This window comes from Quercus suber, unplaced genomic scaffold (genome assembly GCF_002906115.3).
Source record: "Quercus suber isolate HL8 unplaced genomic scaffold, Cork oak 2.0 scaffold_20, whole genome shotgun sequence".
NCBI lineage: Eukaryota > Viridiplantae > Streptophyta > Magnoliopsida > Fagales > Fagaceae > Quercus > Quercus suber.
In genome coordinates, this window is record NW_027069485.1 from 534,910 (window position 1) to 556,952 (window position 22,043).

General features: G+C 34.5%; 1 protein-coding gene across 1 annotated transcript; it reads left to right on the forward strand.

The window, feature by feature from the left end:
* The first annotated feature begins 19,208 nt into the window (after window positions 1-19,208).
* LOC111987167 (pentatricopeptide repeat-containing protein At2g13600) lies at window positions 19,209-21,906 on the forward strand. Its single transcript, XM_024018872.2, has 2 exons — window positions 19,209-21,310; window positions 21,393-21,906. Exon 1 carries the CDS (start codon window positions 19,301-19,303, stop codon window positions 20,972-20,974), a length of 1,674 nt encoding a protein of 557 aa, XP_023874640.1. The 5' UTR covers window positions 19,209-19,300; the 3' UTR covers window positions 20,975-21,310; window positions 21,393-21,906.
* Window positions 21,907-22,043: the final 137 nt, after the last annotated feature.

Sequence of the window (22,043 nt, forward strand, 5' to 3'; positions counted from 1 at the left end):
ACTCATACTCATCTTCACCCACTCCTACGTCAGTATAAGGATTTCCCGAGCCATTTGCTGCTCCATCTCATGTGCTTTTTGCCCATATAACTCTTGATCAATGTAAGAGCTCTTTTTGACTTCTGTTCATCAATATCTTTTATTCAGCAAAATAATTAGAACCTCTACAATTGCTTCAGTAAGTTTGTCCCTCACTAAGACAACTTGCTTGGGCCTTAATAGGAAGGTCAACTAGGGCCTCTTCTCCAACTTGACCTATAATTGGAATCAACTTGGCTGACTCACTTTTCTCACATTTTTCACAACCAAAACAAACAAGTTTTACAGTTAAATAGTCTTTGGACTCAATTGGAAGCACCTGATCGACTTTGAAATTGTCTTTACAGAACTTCCATTCATTGATCCTTTTGTCACCTTTATCATTCAAAATTGTCTTTACTAAAATTCCACCCACTGAAATTCTCTTTACTGAGCATCTCAACACATTTAACTTGTTGAACACCCAATTGTCAATTTTGGGTAAAATATAAGGATGAAGATAGTGTTACTGGGTTACATCTATTAACGTCACTCCCTACACATTTTGATTATCGGGCAACTTTGTGATGTAAGGGAAGGAGATACCATGATTTTATTGCTTGATTTAATTACTATGATATTTTCCATTCTTGATGATCCTATTTGACTCAGTTTAGGTTAGAAAATAACAATTAATATATGCTATGATTTTCTTTTTGACTTTTCCATAATAAATAAGATCTGACATGTTTTGTTTCATTTTTATTGCATGATTTTATTTTGTCTTATTTGATTGCTAATTAATTACGTAAGAAATAATTGATTTGAGTTTATTTAATTTGAATGGTTTCAGTTTTGAACTTATTTCTTTTTATGTTATGATGTGATGTGATATTCCTTTGTGTGTTGTGTTTCACTTAATATAATAATTACAAAATTAGGATTTTGAGTTTAGTTAATAACATTCTTATTTAAATGTGACCAAATAAGATACTGGCAGAGTTGAGTGTCTAATACCTTCCTATTTCTGTACCCAAACTCTAGACCTAAATTCTAGTATTTAGACCTCCAAATTGATTCATGGGCCTAAATCAGGTGATGATTCCTAGATAAAAGAGAAAGTGAGCCATGCAACCCATAAGTGCAGGGCGGTGCTCTCACATCACCTATTTGATATTTGCTAAGACAATATCCAAGGGCAACCAGCAGATCACTTTGTCCAGTTCACAAGTAAAGCAATAACAAAGGTCTTTCATTTTTGTGCTTTTGGATACTAAATCATAGCTTAAGGTTTATAATAAGATAAAATTTAACCACCTTATTAGATTATGCACGCAGGGGCGACGGTACTCTGTGGTCAGGGGGTTCAAATGAACCCCCTAATTTCAAAAAAAAAAAAAATATATATATATATATTTTTCAGGGGGTTCAAATGAACCCCCTAATTTCAAAAAAAAAAAAAATATATATATATATATTTAATTTTTTTAATTTAATACATTAATTTTTCTTTAAAATATTTTTGCACATCTTGACTTAAATTTTATGCACCCTTAGTACAAGTATTTTTAACTCTAAAATAATAGTAAGTGTTTGTGAATTGTAAGTATCATTATTTATTATAAAATTTTTATTATATGTGTATGAGTGTATTAAATATTGATTGTGTGTATTACTTTTTTTTTTTTATAATGTCATTTGTGTGAATAATGACGTGTACGTGGATGTTTGTGTGTACAATATAAATATAATATAACTTTATATAATTTAATAATTAGAAAATAAAGAGGATTTGTTATATATATGTGTGTGTATAGTTATCATGGTATAATAATTTTTTGTCATAAAGTTAGAAAAATTGAAGAAAAAAATTGCAAAGTTAGTGATTATTCAAGCATTTGATTGGTTAAGTAATACATGTAGTGAATTATTTTATGTATGAATGAGTGTGGTTATATATGTCAATAATTAATATAAAGCCAATGAGTTGAGTTTAGTCATTTAGTTTAAAATATTTTTATAAAAAAAATGACAAATATATAATATTAACTGCATAAAAAGAAAAATTTAGATAAACTTAACAAAATAAATTGGTCACAGCTACCCATATTGGCAATAAATTCTCATAATGATCTATTGTGTAACAGTTCAAAATTTGAAAACTTGTAGAAGGAAATTGTAAAAATTCATGTATTTTTTTTTTTTTTGTCTATAACTTGATATATTCAAGTTCTCTTTTTATTAACTTTTTAATTAATTTAAAATTCTTAATGACCATCCTAAACAAAATTCTTGAAGCTGCCACTGTATGCACGCGGGCTTAATTTTAGAGGAAACCTACCAAATGGGTTCACATTTTCTCATTAGCTCTCTTGCCGGGGATGCACAAGAGGATCTCCATATACCTTAGCAAAATCATGTTCCAACAATATAACCAAAAAAAGAAAAGAAAAAAAGTGATATCTTCTTGCTAAATTTCAAAACTCTATTCAACACTGAGAACAATCAGAACATAAACGTGAAAATTTAAGGAATACTTACTTTAAGCCTTTATAAAATAGCTTAGCAATTAGCATCACTCAAAGTTTTTAACAGATATTTTCACAAACATATTCTATGCATTTTCAATATCAACATTAAAATAAAATTGAACTAAGGTCAACGAACTACTGCTAAACCCAAACCACAATCGTAAAAACTTCTCACCCCCGAGCATAGCACTGCTGCTAGTGCTTATCACTGCCTAGATTGATTTTCAGTGAAGATTCTTAAATTTTAATTTTTAATTGATTTGTTTCCCTGCTTGTTTGGTCTAGGAATGTGTAATGGGTAATGGGTGAAGCTTAGAAAACCAAGCCAAATTGCTAAACTGATTTGTTTCTAAGCTTCCCTACGTGGTTTTCTATAATCTTAAACCAATAACCAAATCACCAAGAAAAAAAAATACCCAAAATCACCAAAATGTAAGAAATTACCTCTACCCGATGCTTCAGCCATGGGGATGCAAAGACTGACTATACGGGGAAGAAGAAACCGTTAAGAGAATCAGAGAAAGAGGGAGAGCTGGTACTTGGTTGAGAGAACTGAAATAAGAGGTGGAGGTGTCTATAATTGAGCATTAAAGAATTAACCTTAGGCACTAATGTTAACATTAAAACTTAAGCACGTTGTCTCATTACTCTTTAAAAAAAAAAAAAAAAAAGCACAAACCGCCACATGCTTTTCCTTGAGAAGCTTGAGAAAATCCATGGGATAATCAGATTGTTGCTCTCAATTGGAGGGAGAGAGAGGTTGATTCCATTCCTTAGGATTTTAGAAGGTTTTTGATCTTGCAGAAAATCAGCAGGGGTTGGTAGTGGGATTACAAATATATAAAATATAAGATTCGATAGACCACAACAGAAAAAGTTTTTTAATATATCTTAGAAAGAATCAAGATTATACTCAAAAATATAATGCTGATATTTATTATAAATAAATAAATAAAACTCAAGATTAATATATTGTTGATTTTAATAATATAATTGCTACAATATATAATTTAAATTCTAATACAAGTACCAAAATTCAAGAAAATTGGCGCATTTCTCCGTATAATATAGAAAATATTAACACATGTAAAGTTTTGTTTGTTGTCAAGTGGTTCTATGTAATTCAATGAAAAATTAACGTATGTGTAAATTGTGTTAAAGTGTGTGGTAAAAATACATGTCCCTAGAAGAACTATCTTTGTCCTCACACCAAGAATTAGCTAGCTAAACACCCTGCTTCCTGAAAAGAATTTGAACTCTCTGACAAAGAAAATGAAGGTTGCTGTGGCTGAACAGTGATTTAGAAGATCTACTTCTTATGTACTTTCAAATTCCAATCATGCATGTTTTTACGTCATACCAATGGACACTTCTTAATTTTATTGCCGCAAAAAGTAGTGATCCGGGTTACGTTATAATGAAAAAAAAAAAAAAATGGAATGTTGGGTCCAAAACTATGCAAATTGCAGTTGGTGTACAAGGTAATAATTTTTTATTTGATTTTTAAAATTCTAAAGTTACCTTCTCCTCACATTAATTCTTTTAGCCCATGAATGGCCTAGGACTTGTTGACTCGCCCAAAAAATTCAACTATGCTCAACAAGTTTGACAAGGAATATAAAACTAATGATTCGATTGTTTTCATTGGGTGCTTAAGGAGTTGAATACTTGAATCAGTCACTTTACAAGGTGAGGATGATAGTGAAATTGTTGCTGTTGAGGATAGCATTAATTTAGTCAACTTTAACATTTTTTCTGAGGAGGAAAATTGGATTTGTTGAGTTAGTGTCTCATCTATCAGTACTACAAGTGAACAACAACAACAAGAGCCCAAACAAAACTAATGTAGAATACAATCAATGGTTTGGCCAACTTATCAAGCTGGTTTGCCATATTATTATGTATATGATATCTTGTATAACAACCAAAACTCTCGTACTATTATGTGATGGCTAAAAAAAGGTAGGGTTTCTTAATTGCCGTAACTTAAATTCTACATATGATTCATGTAATTCGATTTACTTTACGAATTTAAAGCAAGAGCAGTCAAAACACGTAGAAACTATGGACTAATTTTCTATAGTGTACCCCTGTCAATAGAAAAGGGAAAAAATTTGTCTCAATCTCAAAGCATGATATAAAGAGACAAAAATATTATAGAAAAAGTGTGAATAAGAAATTATATTCGTGTAATGGAATAATAAATAAGGACACCAAGGCACTTTATTCGTGTAATGGAATAATAAATAAGAATTTTTTTTTTATTATTCGTGTAATGTACCCTCAGTTGGGTAAAGGATACAAAGACCTTCAAAGCATCTCCAATGAATGGAAAGCATCAAAAGCACCTCTTAGCGGATCAAAAGTTACCAGGGAAATTTCCCATGAGTTTAGACCATCAACCGAATCCCTAGGTACAATATAACTTTCGCCAGTGGACCACATATTACTAGAGACTTCCTCATAGGTCACAATCACCAACACACTTCTTAGCAAGTTACCATCCCCAATAAACTACATACCAAGAAGGCTCCCCCATGAGTCGCCAAAACTTCTCAGTAAATCATACTCCCCAATGAGTCTTTCATCATCCCCAATGGATTCTTCACCCAAGACTCCCTCATGGGTCGGAACACAAACGCCACTTGTGCACATATCCTATGGGAATTGAATATGCAGGCATTGGCCACATAACAGTTGAACAAATCAAAATACAAATTTGTGCACATATCCCAAGGGAATTGATCATGCAAGCACAGTTGGAGAGATAGATATAGAGACAGAGACCAAGGTCACCCCAAGGCAAGAGCCTCACCAGAAAAGATAAAGATAAAGATGAAGAAAACGAGTATTGCACAGAGGCGCAAGCCACCAAGAGTAGTTTGAGGCAAGAGCCCTGGATGGACACCACCGAGATATATCCTTCTAAGCTCGTAAAAGCACTTTATTTGTTTGGTTAATGGTTGCAGCCGATGGCCTTGTTTGTTTTTGTTTTTAAGTGACTCTAGGATAGTGAGTCACTCGCATTTTGCTTACAAATGGCAAAACAGGTTCTGGGATAGTGAACTTGTTGTTACTCGTTTCCCGAGCAACAAGAGTGGGAATTCAGACATACGAATCCCATGCGACTCTACAAAGTTACACCATGTTGTGTGCCGTGGTTGGGCCTGAGCCATACGTTGAAACAAAATGTTTTGTCTCTTATTCTTTTGATTCTAATAGCGAAGCTCACAAATCAAAAAAGGGGCATCTATAGACACTGCATTTTGTACCCCTTATGATTGGGGCCCTCATTCCCTAATGATACCAAAAATTTAAGATTCAAAGTTGGTTTAGGTCCAATCAGATTACAAATTGACTTGAAAGGTGTTAAAATGGAAAATATAACTTTTTATGAGCAAATAAATTTATTTTTGGAAAATAAAAGGCCAAGAAAACCTTCGGCATGCATACACATACAAGGACCTATGTACGCAGGTCTGATGCATGCGTATACAGGCACAAACCTGCACACGCAATTAGGGTTTCAGGAACCTAAGAAAGGCAAGTTTTCTGCATTAAATACTAAGGTCTGGAATGAATCCCACATCATTTAGGAGCCATTCCAAACCCTCATTTTTTACTATATAAAGCCTTACATGGTGTATTTTAAAAACACACAAAAAATCCTAAGGGAAAACCTAAAATTTACTAGAAATAGTGAATCAAAAAGGGAGTTTTTTCACAAAACATCCTTAAGTCAATTTTATTTTAATTGGGACATTTTCTAGTCTTGATCCTCAAGTTTTGAAGTTTACTAATTTTTTTTATTTGGTTGTGAATAGATTGACTGAGGGAATGGTCAAAATCAAGTTTGAAAAGCTTATTGTTTGAGGAATTGAGTTCTAATCTTTTTCCTGTTTTCTTGTTTTATATATGTGTTAATATCTTTGTTTAGTTTAGGGCTATGTAGTTCTTATGTTTAAAAGCATGCTAGGTTGTTAGATTTGTTGTTCTAAAGTTTTGTTCATTTTCTATGTTTCTGGTTTAGGGTTTAGGGTGTGTCTACGTGCACATTCTTCCTGCATGCATATGTAGGCTCAAAGTATGCATACGCATACAACTTACCTGCATACATTGGCCTTTGTATGTACACATATACTCGTGCCCAGAAACACTAATTTGAGTTTTCCTGCTTCTATTTCTTCATTTCCTTTACACCATATGCCTTTGTTTGGTTCCTTTTGATGCTTTTTATGTCTCTGTTCCTCTATTTGAATTGTTTGTTTTCCTTTGATCATAAAACTAGGGTTTTCTTTTTATTTCTTGCTTTAATGCCATGAATGTGCATTCACATGATCATGCATTGATGCCATATGTGCTGTGATGCAATAAGGTAAGTCATGCATTCACATGAACATGCATTTTTTGTTAATGTTTCAATACATGTTTTTGTACAATAATATGCTCATAGTACTTATTTTGATTCATTCCTTAGCTTCTTTGCTTGAGAACATGTAGACCCTAATTTGCCTTAGGGTGCATACACACCTAGGAAGATACGTACACACTTCTTGAATGGTGTATGCAGTCTTCGAATGATTAAGGTTCATCTTTTGATTATTTTTTGGGAATCTACCTTGAAAATCAAGTGTGTATGCAGGTAGAAGGATGCACACTTACTTTTCTTATAGTGTAAACCAATTTGGGCTTCAATAAGATTTCTTGCATTTTCTATCTTATTGTCATAAATGCCATGTTTATTTCCTTTCCTTGTTCATTTTATTTGCCTTAATTGGATTTATTTGATGTTTGGTTTGTTTCCTATAGTGTAATTGTAATAAATGTAAAATATCTAATATATCTTCTTTTCTTTTCTTTTCCATCTCAAAACTCTAATTCACTCTTTTTATTCTCTCTCATCCATTCTCTAATTCTAACACGAACTCAACAAGGCTACCAAAAGTCTAAAAGATAAATAAGGAAAACTTTTCGAACCTTAAAAGATTTAGATACTTTCTAAACTTAAAATCAATAATCAATTAGAATTCAATTGCAATTGAGATTAATTGGCTATTCAAAAATAAGGAAAATATTTTAAAAATGATTTTAATGTGATTAAGGTAATTGATTTGAATTAAAANCCATATGGGGTCCACTTAGGCCCTAGGTTGAAGCATGGACCACCTAGTTGTATACGACCTACAACTGTGCATTTAGCTTTAAGGAGCTTACCCACATATAAAGAGATCCTGAATCCTATAAAAAAAAGGGTACCATTTTATATCTCTTTTTTGTAAAACCATATATCTTGTGATCACTTAATTCTAAAGGACAAATAAAAATTAAAATAAGAAGGATGACCTAAAATTTATGGTATACCCTGAGACTTCAAGATGAAAAGAAAAGAAGTATCTCACATATGAGAGGCTAATCCTAAAGCCCAAATGTATATCTTAACTTGAAAGGTTCATAGACCTATAGCCCATTTGCTATCATAAGCCCAATCAAGGCCTTTTTGAAGAAGAAAGTTTTGGGCCTAAGGTAACAAATATATTATCCTAGGATCCAAAGATCCTGCAAAGTCACTAAGCCTCTCTATAATTTAGCTTGATATAAAAGTTTTTTTTTTCTTTTTTCATTATTAGACAGTGTCTCATAATCCCAGTTCCTTCTTGTGAAGTCAGGGTGTGCATTATTTAATCTCCCTGAAAGTGATTTAGACTCAAAACTAGCACGAACCCGAGGGTACGCAGTGCATCTTAAAAAGAGGCAACTGGATTCACCACTTGGTTATAGGTCTAGGAACCAAAACATGACTTTATGATGGTTTTATTACTAGACAAGGTTCAGAGTTAAGGTATAGGATGGGAATATATTAGGCACCCCAAGCCTACCATGCTGTAATTGGCCTTCATATATCGTTGCTTGATTTAGACAGGAGGTAGATTTATCCTAGAGGTTCAAAAAGTTTTCATTTGCATCTAGACCTAGATTTAGTCTACAGGTCATGAGGGATAAAGTATGGAAAGCAAAGTAAACATGTGAGCGTGCGAGCACATAAACTTGTGGATGAACATACAAGGAGTCATGGAGAAAGCATCTAATTCATAGCATTGAACTCAAGGAAACAAGGCATGGCGTGGAAGACAACATGGTAATGGCATGGTAAGAGCAACTTAAGTGTGTGCATGTGTATACCCAATCATGCATATAGATACCAAACAAAATTGCAATTTTTACTTCAAATGATGTTTAAGCATTACGAGAAAGGGGTATTAATTGAAGTGGAATTTTCATTAATTGATGTAGACTTAAATGGTCTTGGTGTGCATTAAGAACCCTGTGTCTTTTAAGGCTTAAAAGAAATTTGGTTAATTAAAATTTGATTGACTTGACTTTTGCTTTTACCATTTAAATTCAAATCAATTACCTTAATCACATTAAAATCATTTTTAAAATATTTTCCTTATTTTTGAATAGCCAATTAATCTCAATTGCAATTGAATTCTAATTGATTATTGATTTTAAGTTTAGAAAGTATCTAAATCTTTTAAGGTTCGAAAAGTTTTCCTTATTTATCTTTTAGACTTTTGGTAGCCTTGTTGAGTTCGTGTTAGAATTAGAGAATGGATGAGAGAGAATAAAAAGAGTGAATTAGAGTTTTGAGATGGAAAAGAAAAGAAAAGAAGATATATTAGATATTTTACATTTATTACAATTACACTATAGGAAACAAACCAAACATCAAATAAATCCAATTAAGGCAAATAAAATGAACAAGGAAAGGAAATAAACATGGCATTTATGACAATAAGATAGAAAATGCAAGAAATCTTATTGAAGCCCAAATTGGTTTACACTATAAGAAAAGTAAGTGTGCATCCTTCTACCTGCATACACACTTGATTTTCAAGGTAGATTCCCAAAAAATAATCAAAAGATGAACCTTAATCATTCGAAGACTGCATACACCATTCAAGAAGTGTGTACGTATCTTCCTAGGTGTGTATGCACCCTAAGGCAAATTAGGGTCTACATGTTCTCAAGCAAAGAAGCTAAGGAATGAATCAAAATAAGTACTATGAGCATATTATTGTACAAAAACATGTATTGAAACATTAAAAACACAAAAAACGCACACACAAAAAAAAAAAAAAAAAAAAAAAAAAGAAGAAGAATCGTGTAGGAGAGTGTGGATCATGGGAAAGATCCACATCTCCTCCTCGTAGCACTTATAATGATGTTATTTTGACTAGCCCTTCGGTTGAAGTCAACTATGGTGTGGACATATAAGGGGGGAGTTGCCACTTAGTTTTTGTAATGGTTTAGGAACCATATATATAGCATCTTTTTTTCGAGGAAGGACCTTTGATCTTACTACCAGAGTATGGGTTCAGAGTTTAGGTACATTCTTAGGAAGGTGTTAGGCACCTAAGATCACCCAACCCTAAGGTTTGCCTCACATCATTGTGTCTTACGTTTTAACCTCATTAAAAACATGTTTAACACTTTGTATCCTAAAACACACAAACACACTAGCATGCATCTAAGCATACAACATGGCATCTTTCATCCCAAAACTACACAACATATCTATCCTTAAAACATAAGAAACCAAAACCACACATAACCCTAGTATTCATCTAATCATGGTATCAACGCATTCATCACATCACAAACCCTAATCATACATCTAAGTTGCTCCATTATATCATACCAAGGCATCAAAATAGGCATGGTGGGTAGACATAGATCATCACATGTTTTCCAATATATTTAGACATGAAATCATACATCAAACAAGCATATTCGTCATATCACCAATGCATGAACATTTCCAATGCATGACTTACCCTTTACGTAACTTGTAGCATCTCAATACCTATAGCATTATGTGTGAGCATGTGAATGCATGACCATGGCATGGTATTAAGATTAAGAAACAAGAAGACAACCCATAATCTAACATACAATAACAAACAAACAAACATGTGAACAAAGGGAAAAGCAAATCAAAAGCATATAAGAAGGTTAGAACAGAGGCATATTAGGTAAAAACAAACAAAGTAAAAGAAACAAGAAAATCAAAATTAGGGTTTCTGAGCACAAGTATGCGTGCACATACATAGGCCTGCGCACGCAGGCCAGTTGTATAGGTACGCATACTTCGAGCCTACGTACGCATACAAAAGTGTGTGTACGCAGACACACCTAAACCCTAACCTAGAAACAGACAAGTAGAAAAACAGAGCAGAAATGAAAACCCTTGTTATAGCAACCAAACATGCTCAGAATAAACAAGAAAAAATAAACCTACTCTACACAAACAGATTATAACACAAACAAAGCAAGAAAATAGACTAAGTAGTAAAAGGAAGACTAAAAAAGAAAAGAAATGTTGAAGCTTGATACCTCAAAAAGGAGTTCCCAAGCGATGTAAGGTTTGGAACAGCTCCCTGACGATGTGGGATTCATTTCAAACCTTAGCCATTATTGTAAAAAACTTGCATTTTTCATGCTTCTAAAACCCTAGCTGCGTACGTAGGAATGTGCCTGCGTATGCATGCTTTAGCCCATGTACGTAGGCTTCTGCCCACGTACGTGGCCCGAGGGCCACTTTGGCCATTTAATTTCCAAAAATAGGTTTTTTTTCTCATTTAAAAAGGTTATATTTTCCATTTTAACACTCCTTAAGTCAATTTGATATCAGAATGAGCTCTAAACTAGCCTTGGGCCTTAGAGTTTGAGCATTATTGGGGAACGGGGCCCTAAGTTGTAAGGAGTACTAAATGCGGTGTCTACATACAATAGTTGTGTGTGTGGAAAGGATGATTTGAACGACTTGGTTAGGGTTGACTCAGAGACCCTAAGTGATTTATTAGCAAGCTTGAACCAACTAGAAGTTTGGAAACGGATGAGAAAGAGATTATCCTAAAAGATTATCTTTCAACCAAAAGGATGGATGAAGATCAATCTAGTACTCAACCTTTCTATCCTTTTAGCCTTGAACTCTAGGTTTATGTATTCTAGAGGGATTTTGATAGAGTTTCTGTAGGGTAAAAAGTTTTGACCCCTTGGATGTTGAAAATGGGAGTATTTATAGGTGAAATGAGGGTTTAGGGTTTGATGACACGCTTGGGCAACCAATTGATTAGTTTGGTAACTCTTTAGGGTTTTCATCCTCGTCGGGTTATACATACAATGTTGATGATCATTAAGGTAGTGATTTGATTTTATGACATTGGGACTAAGAGTTGTGGGCACAAGCACCCACAACGCGGTGTCATCCTCTCGATGTGGATGAGTACGCTTTGGCCTAGGGTGGACCATGACGGTAGGTGTAAATGGAGTCGCCACCTAGTTTAGATTTAGAAATCATAAATATAGCTCCCTTCATGGAAGGACTGATCTTTTCCAGAGCAAGTGTCTGAAGTTTATGTATGGAGATAGGAAGGTGTTAGGCACCCAACACCACCTGACTCGTTGATCTGCTTCAACTCATTAAGTTCCAAATCTTAATCTCATTAAAGACAATTTTAACATGTTATTCTAACTCACATGCACACTAACATGCATCTAAAGCAATCTATATGGCATAAAAACCCCCAAGCCTAGCATTCATCTATCATGGCCCAAAGCACATATTACAAAAGGCATTGTTGACACCCCATTTTGCAACCCGCATTTAACCTCATTTGGAGGGTAAAAGGGTAATTTCACCTTGGGAATATGCATCTTGATTCTAGTCATTAGATCCTTAATCTCATTTCATCAAAATGATCTTGATATTGTAACGATCAAATCAACTGGTCATAAGCCCTAATTGGACCACCAGATTGAAAGTTATCATCAAATCAAGTTTTAATGGCTGAGATGCACTATCACAAATTGAGCCCAACTATATGTGATTATGAACAATTAATTTCAATTGGTTATAAGTGTAATCAATTGGAGATCAATGATGTGTCATAATTTAATTGGTTAGGACTACATTTTATGGTGAGGTTGCATACACCTAATTAATTAGATAGTTAAACATTAATTATTCAATGAGTAATTTGTGTAATTATCTTTTAATTAGAGTAAATTTGGAACCAATTAATTCTAAAATGGGAGTGATTAGAGCCATTTAATGTTAATTGGGAGCTAATTTGGGACCTATTAATGTTAATTGTGCTGAAACCATTGTCTAACAAATGACCTCTGCTCACCATTTCATCAATATCTCTCAGAATATTTTGAATCTATGAATGAGGTTAATTTTCCCAGAAACTAGACATCCGGGGCTTCAATTTGAGCATAAGAACGAGACAATTCCGATCATAATTGGATCAGATATGATTTTTTGAAGTTGGCTTTACAAGCTGTTACAGCAGCTACAGGAAATCCAAATTTTGGCTTGCTCCCCACTCCCACCAATCTCTCCATTTAATGCACCAGATTTTCCCCAAGGCTAAAATGAGGTCTAGGTTCATAATCCTTGTCAACCTTCATTAAATGGCATTCCATTCATATTCTTTCCACTACTACTATATAAACCCTCCCCCTCCTTCATTCCAAAGACGAAAAAATCCCCTCTCTTCTCCTCTCTTGAGTTCTAGTGAAGTAGAGTAGTCTTGTCATATCTTGGTCTTCCTGAGACTCAAGGTATTGAGTGAGACTCACTCTCTCTCTCCTAGTTCTTCTTTTTTCCTCCACCCTTAGGACCTCCACCAAGAGTCTCCTCCTCCACCGTATGAATCTTGCATAAAGGTATAATCCCTTTCCTTAACTTGTTTTTTGTGTTACCATGATGAAAATTTAAGATTAAAGTATGATAGTAATTATTTGAATCCTCTTGAATATGTTTGTATGTTTTTATGTGATTTTCACATATTCTTAGTTGTTCATCACGTGTTCATGCATATCACTAGTTTTGATCTTAAATTTACATCAAAAATATGAAAAACATGTTTGTTTCATAATTCTTTTAAATCCTTGAATTTAGGTTATCACCATCCACACACATTCACTAGAATTTTATTTTTCAATCTAAATGCAATGTTTAATAAATTGAATTAGGATTTATCACATGCACACACATTAAATTCAACATGTAAATCGATTGACATATTGGATGACATGATATGATTGTTGGCCACCATAGTCTAGAAGACCGGTTTTACCGGGCAAGGTGGGTGCCTAACACCTTCCCACCTTGTAACATAGCCTCCGAACTTAGATCAAGGGTTAGTAGATCAAATACTTATCCTTGTAATTTTCAATTTCTAGATTGTAACTAGGAAATAAAGCCATGTACTTTATCTTAGATTGTATCTAGGACCAAAGCCATGTAATTTCCTATGTTCAATGTAAATTCAATTTCAAATTAATAAAATGATGAATTTTTCAATTATGGTTTTCTTATTTATTCCAACAATTAAATAAGTAGCGACTCTATTGTAAAACCCCTAAATCTAAAGGGGAAAATATAACTAGTCGAACCTCCATTTTGAGAGGCAATAACACGACTCCACCCATTCACGTAAGTTTGGCTCAACAAACATAAAAATGGGCCGAGGGCGCAGTCTCTCACTAGGCCTGTCCAGACCCATCCAAGACCCGACCCACCCGGAGGATCCGACCGGAAACCGATCCGAAACCGGCAAACCCGATCAAGTCACAGGTCAGCGGCGGGTCATTTGTTCCAAAAACCGACTCCGGCGGGTCGGTCTCGGTTTTCCACCCTCAAAACCCGAAAAATCCGATCCGACCGATGTTTATGAATTTCCAACCAAAATTTCCAGATTCCGGTGAGTTTTTCCTAGTTCCGGCGAGATTTTCCAGAATCCGGCTAGATTTTCCAGATTCCGGCCTCAAATTTCCAGATTCCGACTTCAAATTTTCATATTTCAGTGACTTATCAAGTAGATCTAGTGATATTTCGTCCAAATCTAGTGAAATCTCATCGAATCAGGTGAGATTTCTTCCAGATCTGGCGAAATCTCACTGACTTTTCGCCGTTTTCTCGCCGGTATCTCAGATCTTGACTCCGACCGACCCGCCCGAAACCAACCGGATGTCTGAACCGCCCGATCCGATCAGTTTCTCGGTCGGCGGCGGGTTGATGCAGCCTCCACCCGATCAGGTCGGGTCGGCCGACGGGTTGAGCACAAACTCGACCCGCCCGACCCATGGACAGCCCTATCTCTCACAGGCATAAACATCATAAAGCAGATCCAAACAAGCATGTCAAGGTATCTAAGCGTAAAAAACATCAGATTCAATCAAGCATATATGTTCATCAACAAAATCTTACTTAACAACCAAATCAAATGCATGTTCATGTGATAATGCATGACTTACCCCACTGCATCATAGCACCTATGCATCAATGTATGTTAATGGAAAATGCATGTTCATGGTATTCAAAAATAAAAACCCCACTAAGCATAAAAAAGATAAAACAAACAAAACAAGGCAAATCAAAGAAACATAGACTAAAAGATAGGCAAAACAGATTAAACAAAGGCTAAAATATGTGAATAAAACAAAGGAAACATCATACAGAAAATGAATTAGGGTTTTTAGACTTAAGTATGCGTGCACTTACATAGAGCATGTGTGCGAATCCCAATTGTATGCATACACATACTAAAAGTATGCGTGCGCTCCTAAACCTAGAAAACTAGAACAAAAAATAGAGAAAACACAACATAAACAAGGAAACTAACAACCTAGCATGCTTCTAACACAAACACGAGATAAACCTAAACTAAATAAACATATTAGAGCATTTAACACATATATATAAACACAAAAACAAAGGAAAATCAAAGAAAAGTGAACAGCGAAAATTAGAAACTTTACCTCAACACTAGAACTCTCTAGAGCTAGTTTTGACCATTCTCCTAAATCAATCTATTCATAATCAAATCAAAGAAGAGTTAGTATACTTAGAACGCAAAGATCAAGACCAAAAAAGGTCTCAATCAAGCAAAATTTGACTTGAGGATGTTTTGTGAAAAATTCTCTCTTTGGTTCACTATTTTCTAGTGACTCTAATTTGTTTTACCACCGGGATCCGTCCTCCTTGAAAAAATACCTTATATGGCTTTATATAGTCGAAAAATAGGGGTTTAGGGCGGCTCCGAGACAATATCGGATTCGTTCCAAACCAAGTTTAAATGTAGAAAACTTGCCTTACATAGTTTCGGGAATGCTACACATGCATGGAGTATACGCACGCAGAGCTTGAGCATGCATGCGCATACGCATGTATGTGTACGCATGCCCAAAGGTTTCCATGACCTTTCTTTTCTAAAAATAGTTTGTTTGTTCCAAAAATAAGTTATATTTTCCATAAACACTTTTCTCTAGTCAATTTTAATTTGATCAGGCCTTTATTCCAAAAATTAGTTATATTTTCCATAAACACTTTCCTTAAGTCAATTTTAATTTGACGGACCCTAAACCAACCTTGAGCTTTAGAATTCTAACATCATTGGGGAACAGAAGCATAAGTCATTAGGGTACAAAATGCGGTATCTACAAATGCCCCTCTTTTGATTCGCGATCTCTGCTAACAGAATCAAAAGAATAAGAGACAAAACATTTTGTTTCAACATACGGCTTGGGCCCAACCCATGCACACAGCAAACAACACACATACATGGGACAGGGTTCAACTCCACAGAGTGTCATGGGATTTGTATGTCTGAAGTCCCACGAGTGTTACTCAGGAAACAAGTAACAACAAGCTCACTACCTAAGAACTTGGTTTGCCAATTGTAAGCAAAAGACGAGCGACTCACTATCCTAGAGTCACTAAAAAAGAAAAACAAACATGGCCAACAACGTTAACCATCAACCAAACAAACAAGGTGCTCTTACAAACTAAAATGATACATCTCTATGGCATTCATCTAGGGCTCTTGCCTCAAATTTCTCCGGGTGGATTTCACCTCTATATAGTTTTCATCTCTATCTCAATCTCTTCTATTCAGGGTGGTTCCTTCCTTGTAGCACTTATAGTTATGTTTGACATTTTATTGTTGTATTTTTGTGTAAACACATGTTTAAACATATAACTACCCTAACTTTATTTTTCTAAACTATGGTACTTATAATTTTTTATCTATCATATGAGAAAGAAGTCAATTTATGAATCAAAATTTACAGTATCTTTCCTCCAATCATATGAAAAACACTTTCATTATGTGAATGTGCTAAGAAGATAGCTAGAGAATAATATTGCGCATAAAGGATAAATAATAATATAAAAAATAAAGGTTAACAGGTAAATATAAAACAAAAATAGAAGTAATTTTTTCTTTTAAAAAAAAATAGATTATTTGTAACGATTATAAATAAGTTATACCACAATGCAATCCCAGGCAAATTAACTTAATCAAAATGCATTAAGGAAAAAAAAAATGATTAGCTTAGTGTAAAATTACTCACTGCTATAGTAAATGTAATTAGACACATTAGCAATTATTGCCAATCCAAAGCCTAGCACCTAGAGTTTGGAGCATTCGCAATTATTTTTAATGTAGTTCTCAACACCGAAATGCTGAAGGAAAGACTTCTGTGATTATGATCTATGGAAAGACTTTTGTGAAAAATGAAGAAACTGACCTACAATTAACAAATAAACATACATGAGTACAGTTACCAATGCAATAATTATGGTTGATAGCAAACAAGTAAAGATTTTCATATGGCCAACTAAGTCAACCAAAATTAAGTTCCAACATTGGTCTACGTGGTTTTTATTTTTTTCCTATAAGCGGGGTAAGATATATGAACAGAAATCCTTATTCTTAAACTTTCTTTATTCTATTCAATATTTTGTTACTCAATTTAATACTTTATAATAAATAAATGTTAATAAAAAAAATTAGTAACAATAATAGAATGGAATTAAGGCCTTAAGTCATTTCCTTGTAGCGCTTATAGTTAATTTTGACATTTTATTGTTGCATTATTGTGTAAACATATGCTTAAACATATAATTAACTAAGATTTAAAAAGAGAGAGAGAGAGAGAGAGAGAGAGAGAGAGAGAGAGAGAGAGAGAGAGAGAGAAGAGGAAAACAATAAAACCCTAGGATCAAAAGTTAAGTGGTAGGGGTTTCAAAAAAAAAAAAAAAAGTAATTAGGCTTTAGCCACAAATTTATTCGTCACTAAAGGAGACCTTCCACTAACAAACCTATTTTCGTCACCAAATATATTCTTAGCATACTTATAGTGATGAAATTATTCATCACTAAAATGTTATACAATTAGCAATGAAAACTTTTGTCGCCTTAGAGCAAATAACTTTTGCGCCCCAAATTTCTAATTGGCGCCTAAATTTGAGTAAAACTAATAACTATGGAAAAACAATTTTGTTTTTTAATAAATGGTGACGAAATCTATATTTTATCATTGTATGTTACCTTTCAATGACAAAAAAAAAAATCCTCACTAAATTTTGTCATCAAAGATACATTTTGTTGTAGTGCTACCTAATCCACTCAGTCAAGGCATACTTCCCACAAGATGCCCATTGCGGGTGCTTACACCACCAGCTGCGACTCTACTGAGGATAAAGAAGTTTGACTCCAATGTGTTTCATCTCCTGAATCTAACAAATGATTTTCTAATATGGTTTTGCACACACTTTCACTTGGTTCTTTGTCCCTTTTGTCATGGTTGGAGATGAGTGGGAAATTAGAGGTTCCATTTGGGTCAAAACTTTCTGAAGTTCACCCCACCAATTCACAATGTGTGTCATTGCCTATGATGAGCTTTAAGTACGGTAATGGTTTGCCCACCAATCCATATGCGGTCTGTTTAGGCTCATATGGTCTATTTAGGCCCTAGGTTGAAGCATGACCCTCATAGTTGTGAGTGACCTATTGATCTTTCCTTTTAGTTTGGGAGCTTACCCACTCATAAAGAGATCCTAGATCCTATCAAAAGAGGGTACCATTTAATATCTTCTACTTATTCAATCATCTTGTAATCACTTAATTCTAAAGGACAAATAAATATTAAAATTGGAAGGATGACTTAAAAGTTATGGCATACCCTAAGACTTTGAGATGAAAGAAAAGAAGTATCTCACATTTTAATATAAATAAAATAATTTTCTTTATTTGTTTTCTTTCAATTAATTTTTTCATAATTTTCTTGTTTGATGTGAAATTTTCTTTTATACTAAAATACTTATGTGGCTTTTTTAATATTTAATTATTTAATTTTATATAATTATTTTAGCTACGTGTACGCCAATAATATAAACCGTTTGTTACGTATAAATTTTTTGTTAATGAGTTAACGGTAGAGATCAAAATAATTACAATTCAAAATAATAAGGACCAAATTAATCACCTCCATTTTGTAGGAATCAATATAGTGTTTTCAACTTTTATTTAAAAAAAAAAAAAAAAAGGAGGAAGAAATTTCAATGTCTGGTTTCTTGGAAAAGGGCAAAGTTTTGAGGAGTACTAAAACACAAAACAAAAATCAGAGTCAACTTTCGATTTAAAAAAAAAAAAAATCAACTTCCTCCCAAGAAAACACGTGGAAGGATCCCGTCCGTCAGTGTCAAACTCAAGTCTTTCTGCGGTGAAGCGGTGTCGTTTCTATTCTTCTTATAAAACTCAGTTCCCGCTTCCTTGCAATAAATTAACAAAAAGTTTCAAGATTTTGCATTGGCAAAGTTCCAACAAAAACTATACAAGAAAAGCAAAAGAGGCATTAAAAGTTTCAAACCAAATATATATATATATACATATCCAATGCCTCCAAAGCTACCCATTAGCCTTCCCGCTCCCCTAAGCCTTAAGTTCATCAAAGAAGCCTGCAATTCAGGTGATTTGCAACGTGCACGCCACATGTTCGATCAAATTCCCCAACCAGACCTCCGTACATGGACCATCTTAATTTCAGCTTACACGCAACATGGGTTTCCTAAGGAATCTATAAAGCTTTACAATCTGGTGCGAGCACAGGAAATTATACCTGATAGACTAGTACTTTTGTCGGCTGCTAAGGCTTGTGCCACTCTGGGTGACATTGTGAAAGCCAAAGAGGTTCATGATGATGCAATTCGATTTGGGTTTCATTCTGATACTTTGTTGGGCAATGCGTTGATTGATATGTATGCTAAATGTAAGTGTGTTGAAGATGCGAGACGGGTTTTTGATGGTATGCGGGTGAAAGATGTGATTTCATGGACTTCTTTGTCGTCTTGTTATGTTACTTATGGTCTACCTAGACAAGGTTTGGAGGAGTTTCGTGAGATGATGTTAAATGGGGTGAGACCCAATGTGGTGACTGTGTCTTCAATTCTACCAGCGTGCTCTGAACTCAAAACTTTGAATTCAGGAAGAGAGATTCATGGCTTTGTAGTAAAGAATGAAATGGGAGAGAATTTATTTGTTTGTAGTGCGCTTGTTAGCATGTATGCTAGTTGTTTAAGCATTAGGCACGCACAATTGGTATTTGATAACATGTCTCAGCGAGATGTTGTGTTGTGGAATGTAATTCTAACAGCATACTTCTCAAATAAAGAATGTGAGAAGGGTCTTGAATTATTTTATCAAATGAGAAACGAAGATGTCAAATTGAATGATGCTTCATGGAATGCTGTCATTTGTGGGTGCGTGCAAAATGGGAAAACTGAACAGGCGCTGGAGATGCTTGGTCAGATGCAAGATTTGGGTTTCAAACCTAATCAGATAACTATTACTAGTGTCTTGCCAGCTTGCAGTAGTTTGGAAAGCTTGAGGACTGGCAAAGAAATTCACGGTTATATCTATAGACATTTGTTTATTAAGGACTTAACGACCACAACAGCTCTAGTTTTCATGTATGCTAAATGTGGTGACTTAGAACTTTCACAAAGGGTCTTCAATATGATGCCAAAAAAGGATACTGTTGCTTGGAACACAATTATCATTGCTAACTCTATGCATGGGAAAGGACAAGAAGCCTTGTTGCTCTTTGAGAAAATGTTGGACTCAGGAGCGAAGCCCAATTCTGTTACTTTTACTGGAGTATTGTCTGGTTGTAGTCATTCACAACTTGTTGACAAAGGCCTCTTGATTTTTGATTCAATGAGTAGGGATTACTCAACAGAACCTGATGTGGATCACTACTCCTGCATGGTTGATGTACTTAGCCGTGCTGGTCGGCTAGAACAGGCATATGAGTTTATACAAAGAATGCCTATAGAACCAACTGCTGCTGCTTGGGGAGCATTGCTTAGTGCATGTAGAGTACATAGAAACATGGAGTTAGCAAAAATTGCAGCAAAGAAGCTTTTTGAGATTGAACCTGATAACCCTGGAAACTATGTATTGTTATCCAATATATTCTCCACTGCCAATTTATGGGAAGAAGCCTCAGAAATTAGAAAATTGATGAATGACAGGGGAATAATAAAAGAACCAGGTTGTAGTTGGGTTTAGCCGAGGAATAGTGCTGGCTGTTTTATTGTTGGTGATAACAAAAATGAACAGACTGATGTACGAAATTTTGGAACAATTCGGTTTAAAAAATGAGATTGGCTGGAAATGTGCCCAACATTGATGTTGTTCTACAAGATGTGGCTCCAGAGGATAGAGAGAATTCTTCATAATCACTCTGAGATGCTCGCTGTTGCCTTTTGGGATTCTTAACCGGAATGGACAGTCATCAATGAGTTTATTAAGAATTTATATGTGCAGATGTCATAACGCCATTAAATTCATGCGAGATTGTAGGTGTGCAAATCATTGTAAGAGATACCACAAGTTTCACAACAGGTATGTGAATTATTTTTGTCAAGATATTTGGTGTTTTTTCAAATCCACCATATACAATGAAGTGCTAAATAAAGCTATGCAGGGGGGTGCAGATGCTGAGGATTGGAATCAATTTCTGGTTTCATCATATTAAAGAGATGGTTATGGGAGAGAATTAGGAACTTTGCTCTATCTTGATTTGAATATTTTCAATTGCGAAATGGCTGATGGAATATCGGTATATAGATGCTGAGTTCAAAACTTCAAATTTGGGTATGACATCATGAGTGACTAAATGGTTTAAAAGAAAATAGTTTTCGTTAAACTTCCTTGACTTACACCTTGGTAGAATGATTAATCTAAACTTGCAGCAGCAAGAGTATTCAGATTGTAAGGTAGGTGGGAGCCTGTTGTATAATAAACTGCTAGAATGACATGCTAAACCAAACCTTCGTTTAATAAGCTATGCATGGGTTGCGCTTCTTTGTGTCACTTGATTGCAGTAAAGTACTTCAGTAATTCGAATGCAATCTGTATTTGTAGGTGACACAACAGAGTAATAATTATTTTTTATTTCACCCTCTTTTTTGTTCAATTTAGGATTGAACTTTCTCTGATTTTAGATATTAATTGATAACTTTCCATCAGTATAATTGAATATTTTTCTCTTTGCTCACATGGTTTTTGCTTTAAGAATTTTTTAATGGTGTAGGTAAAAAATGAGGTCTCTTCGTTATTAATTTTAAGCAAATCA

Coding starts and splice junctions, on each gene's coding strand:
- LOC111987167 (XM_024018872.2), top strand. CDS start 19,301: ATGCCTCCAAAGCTACCCATTAGCCTTCCCGCTCCCCTAAGCCTTAAG.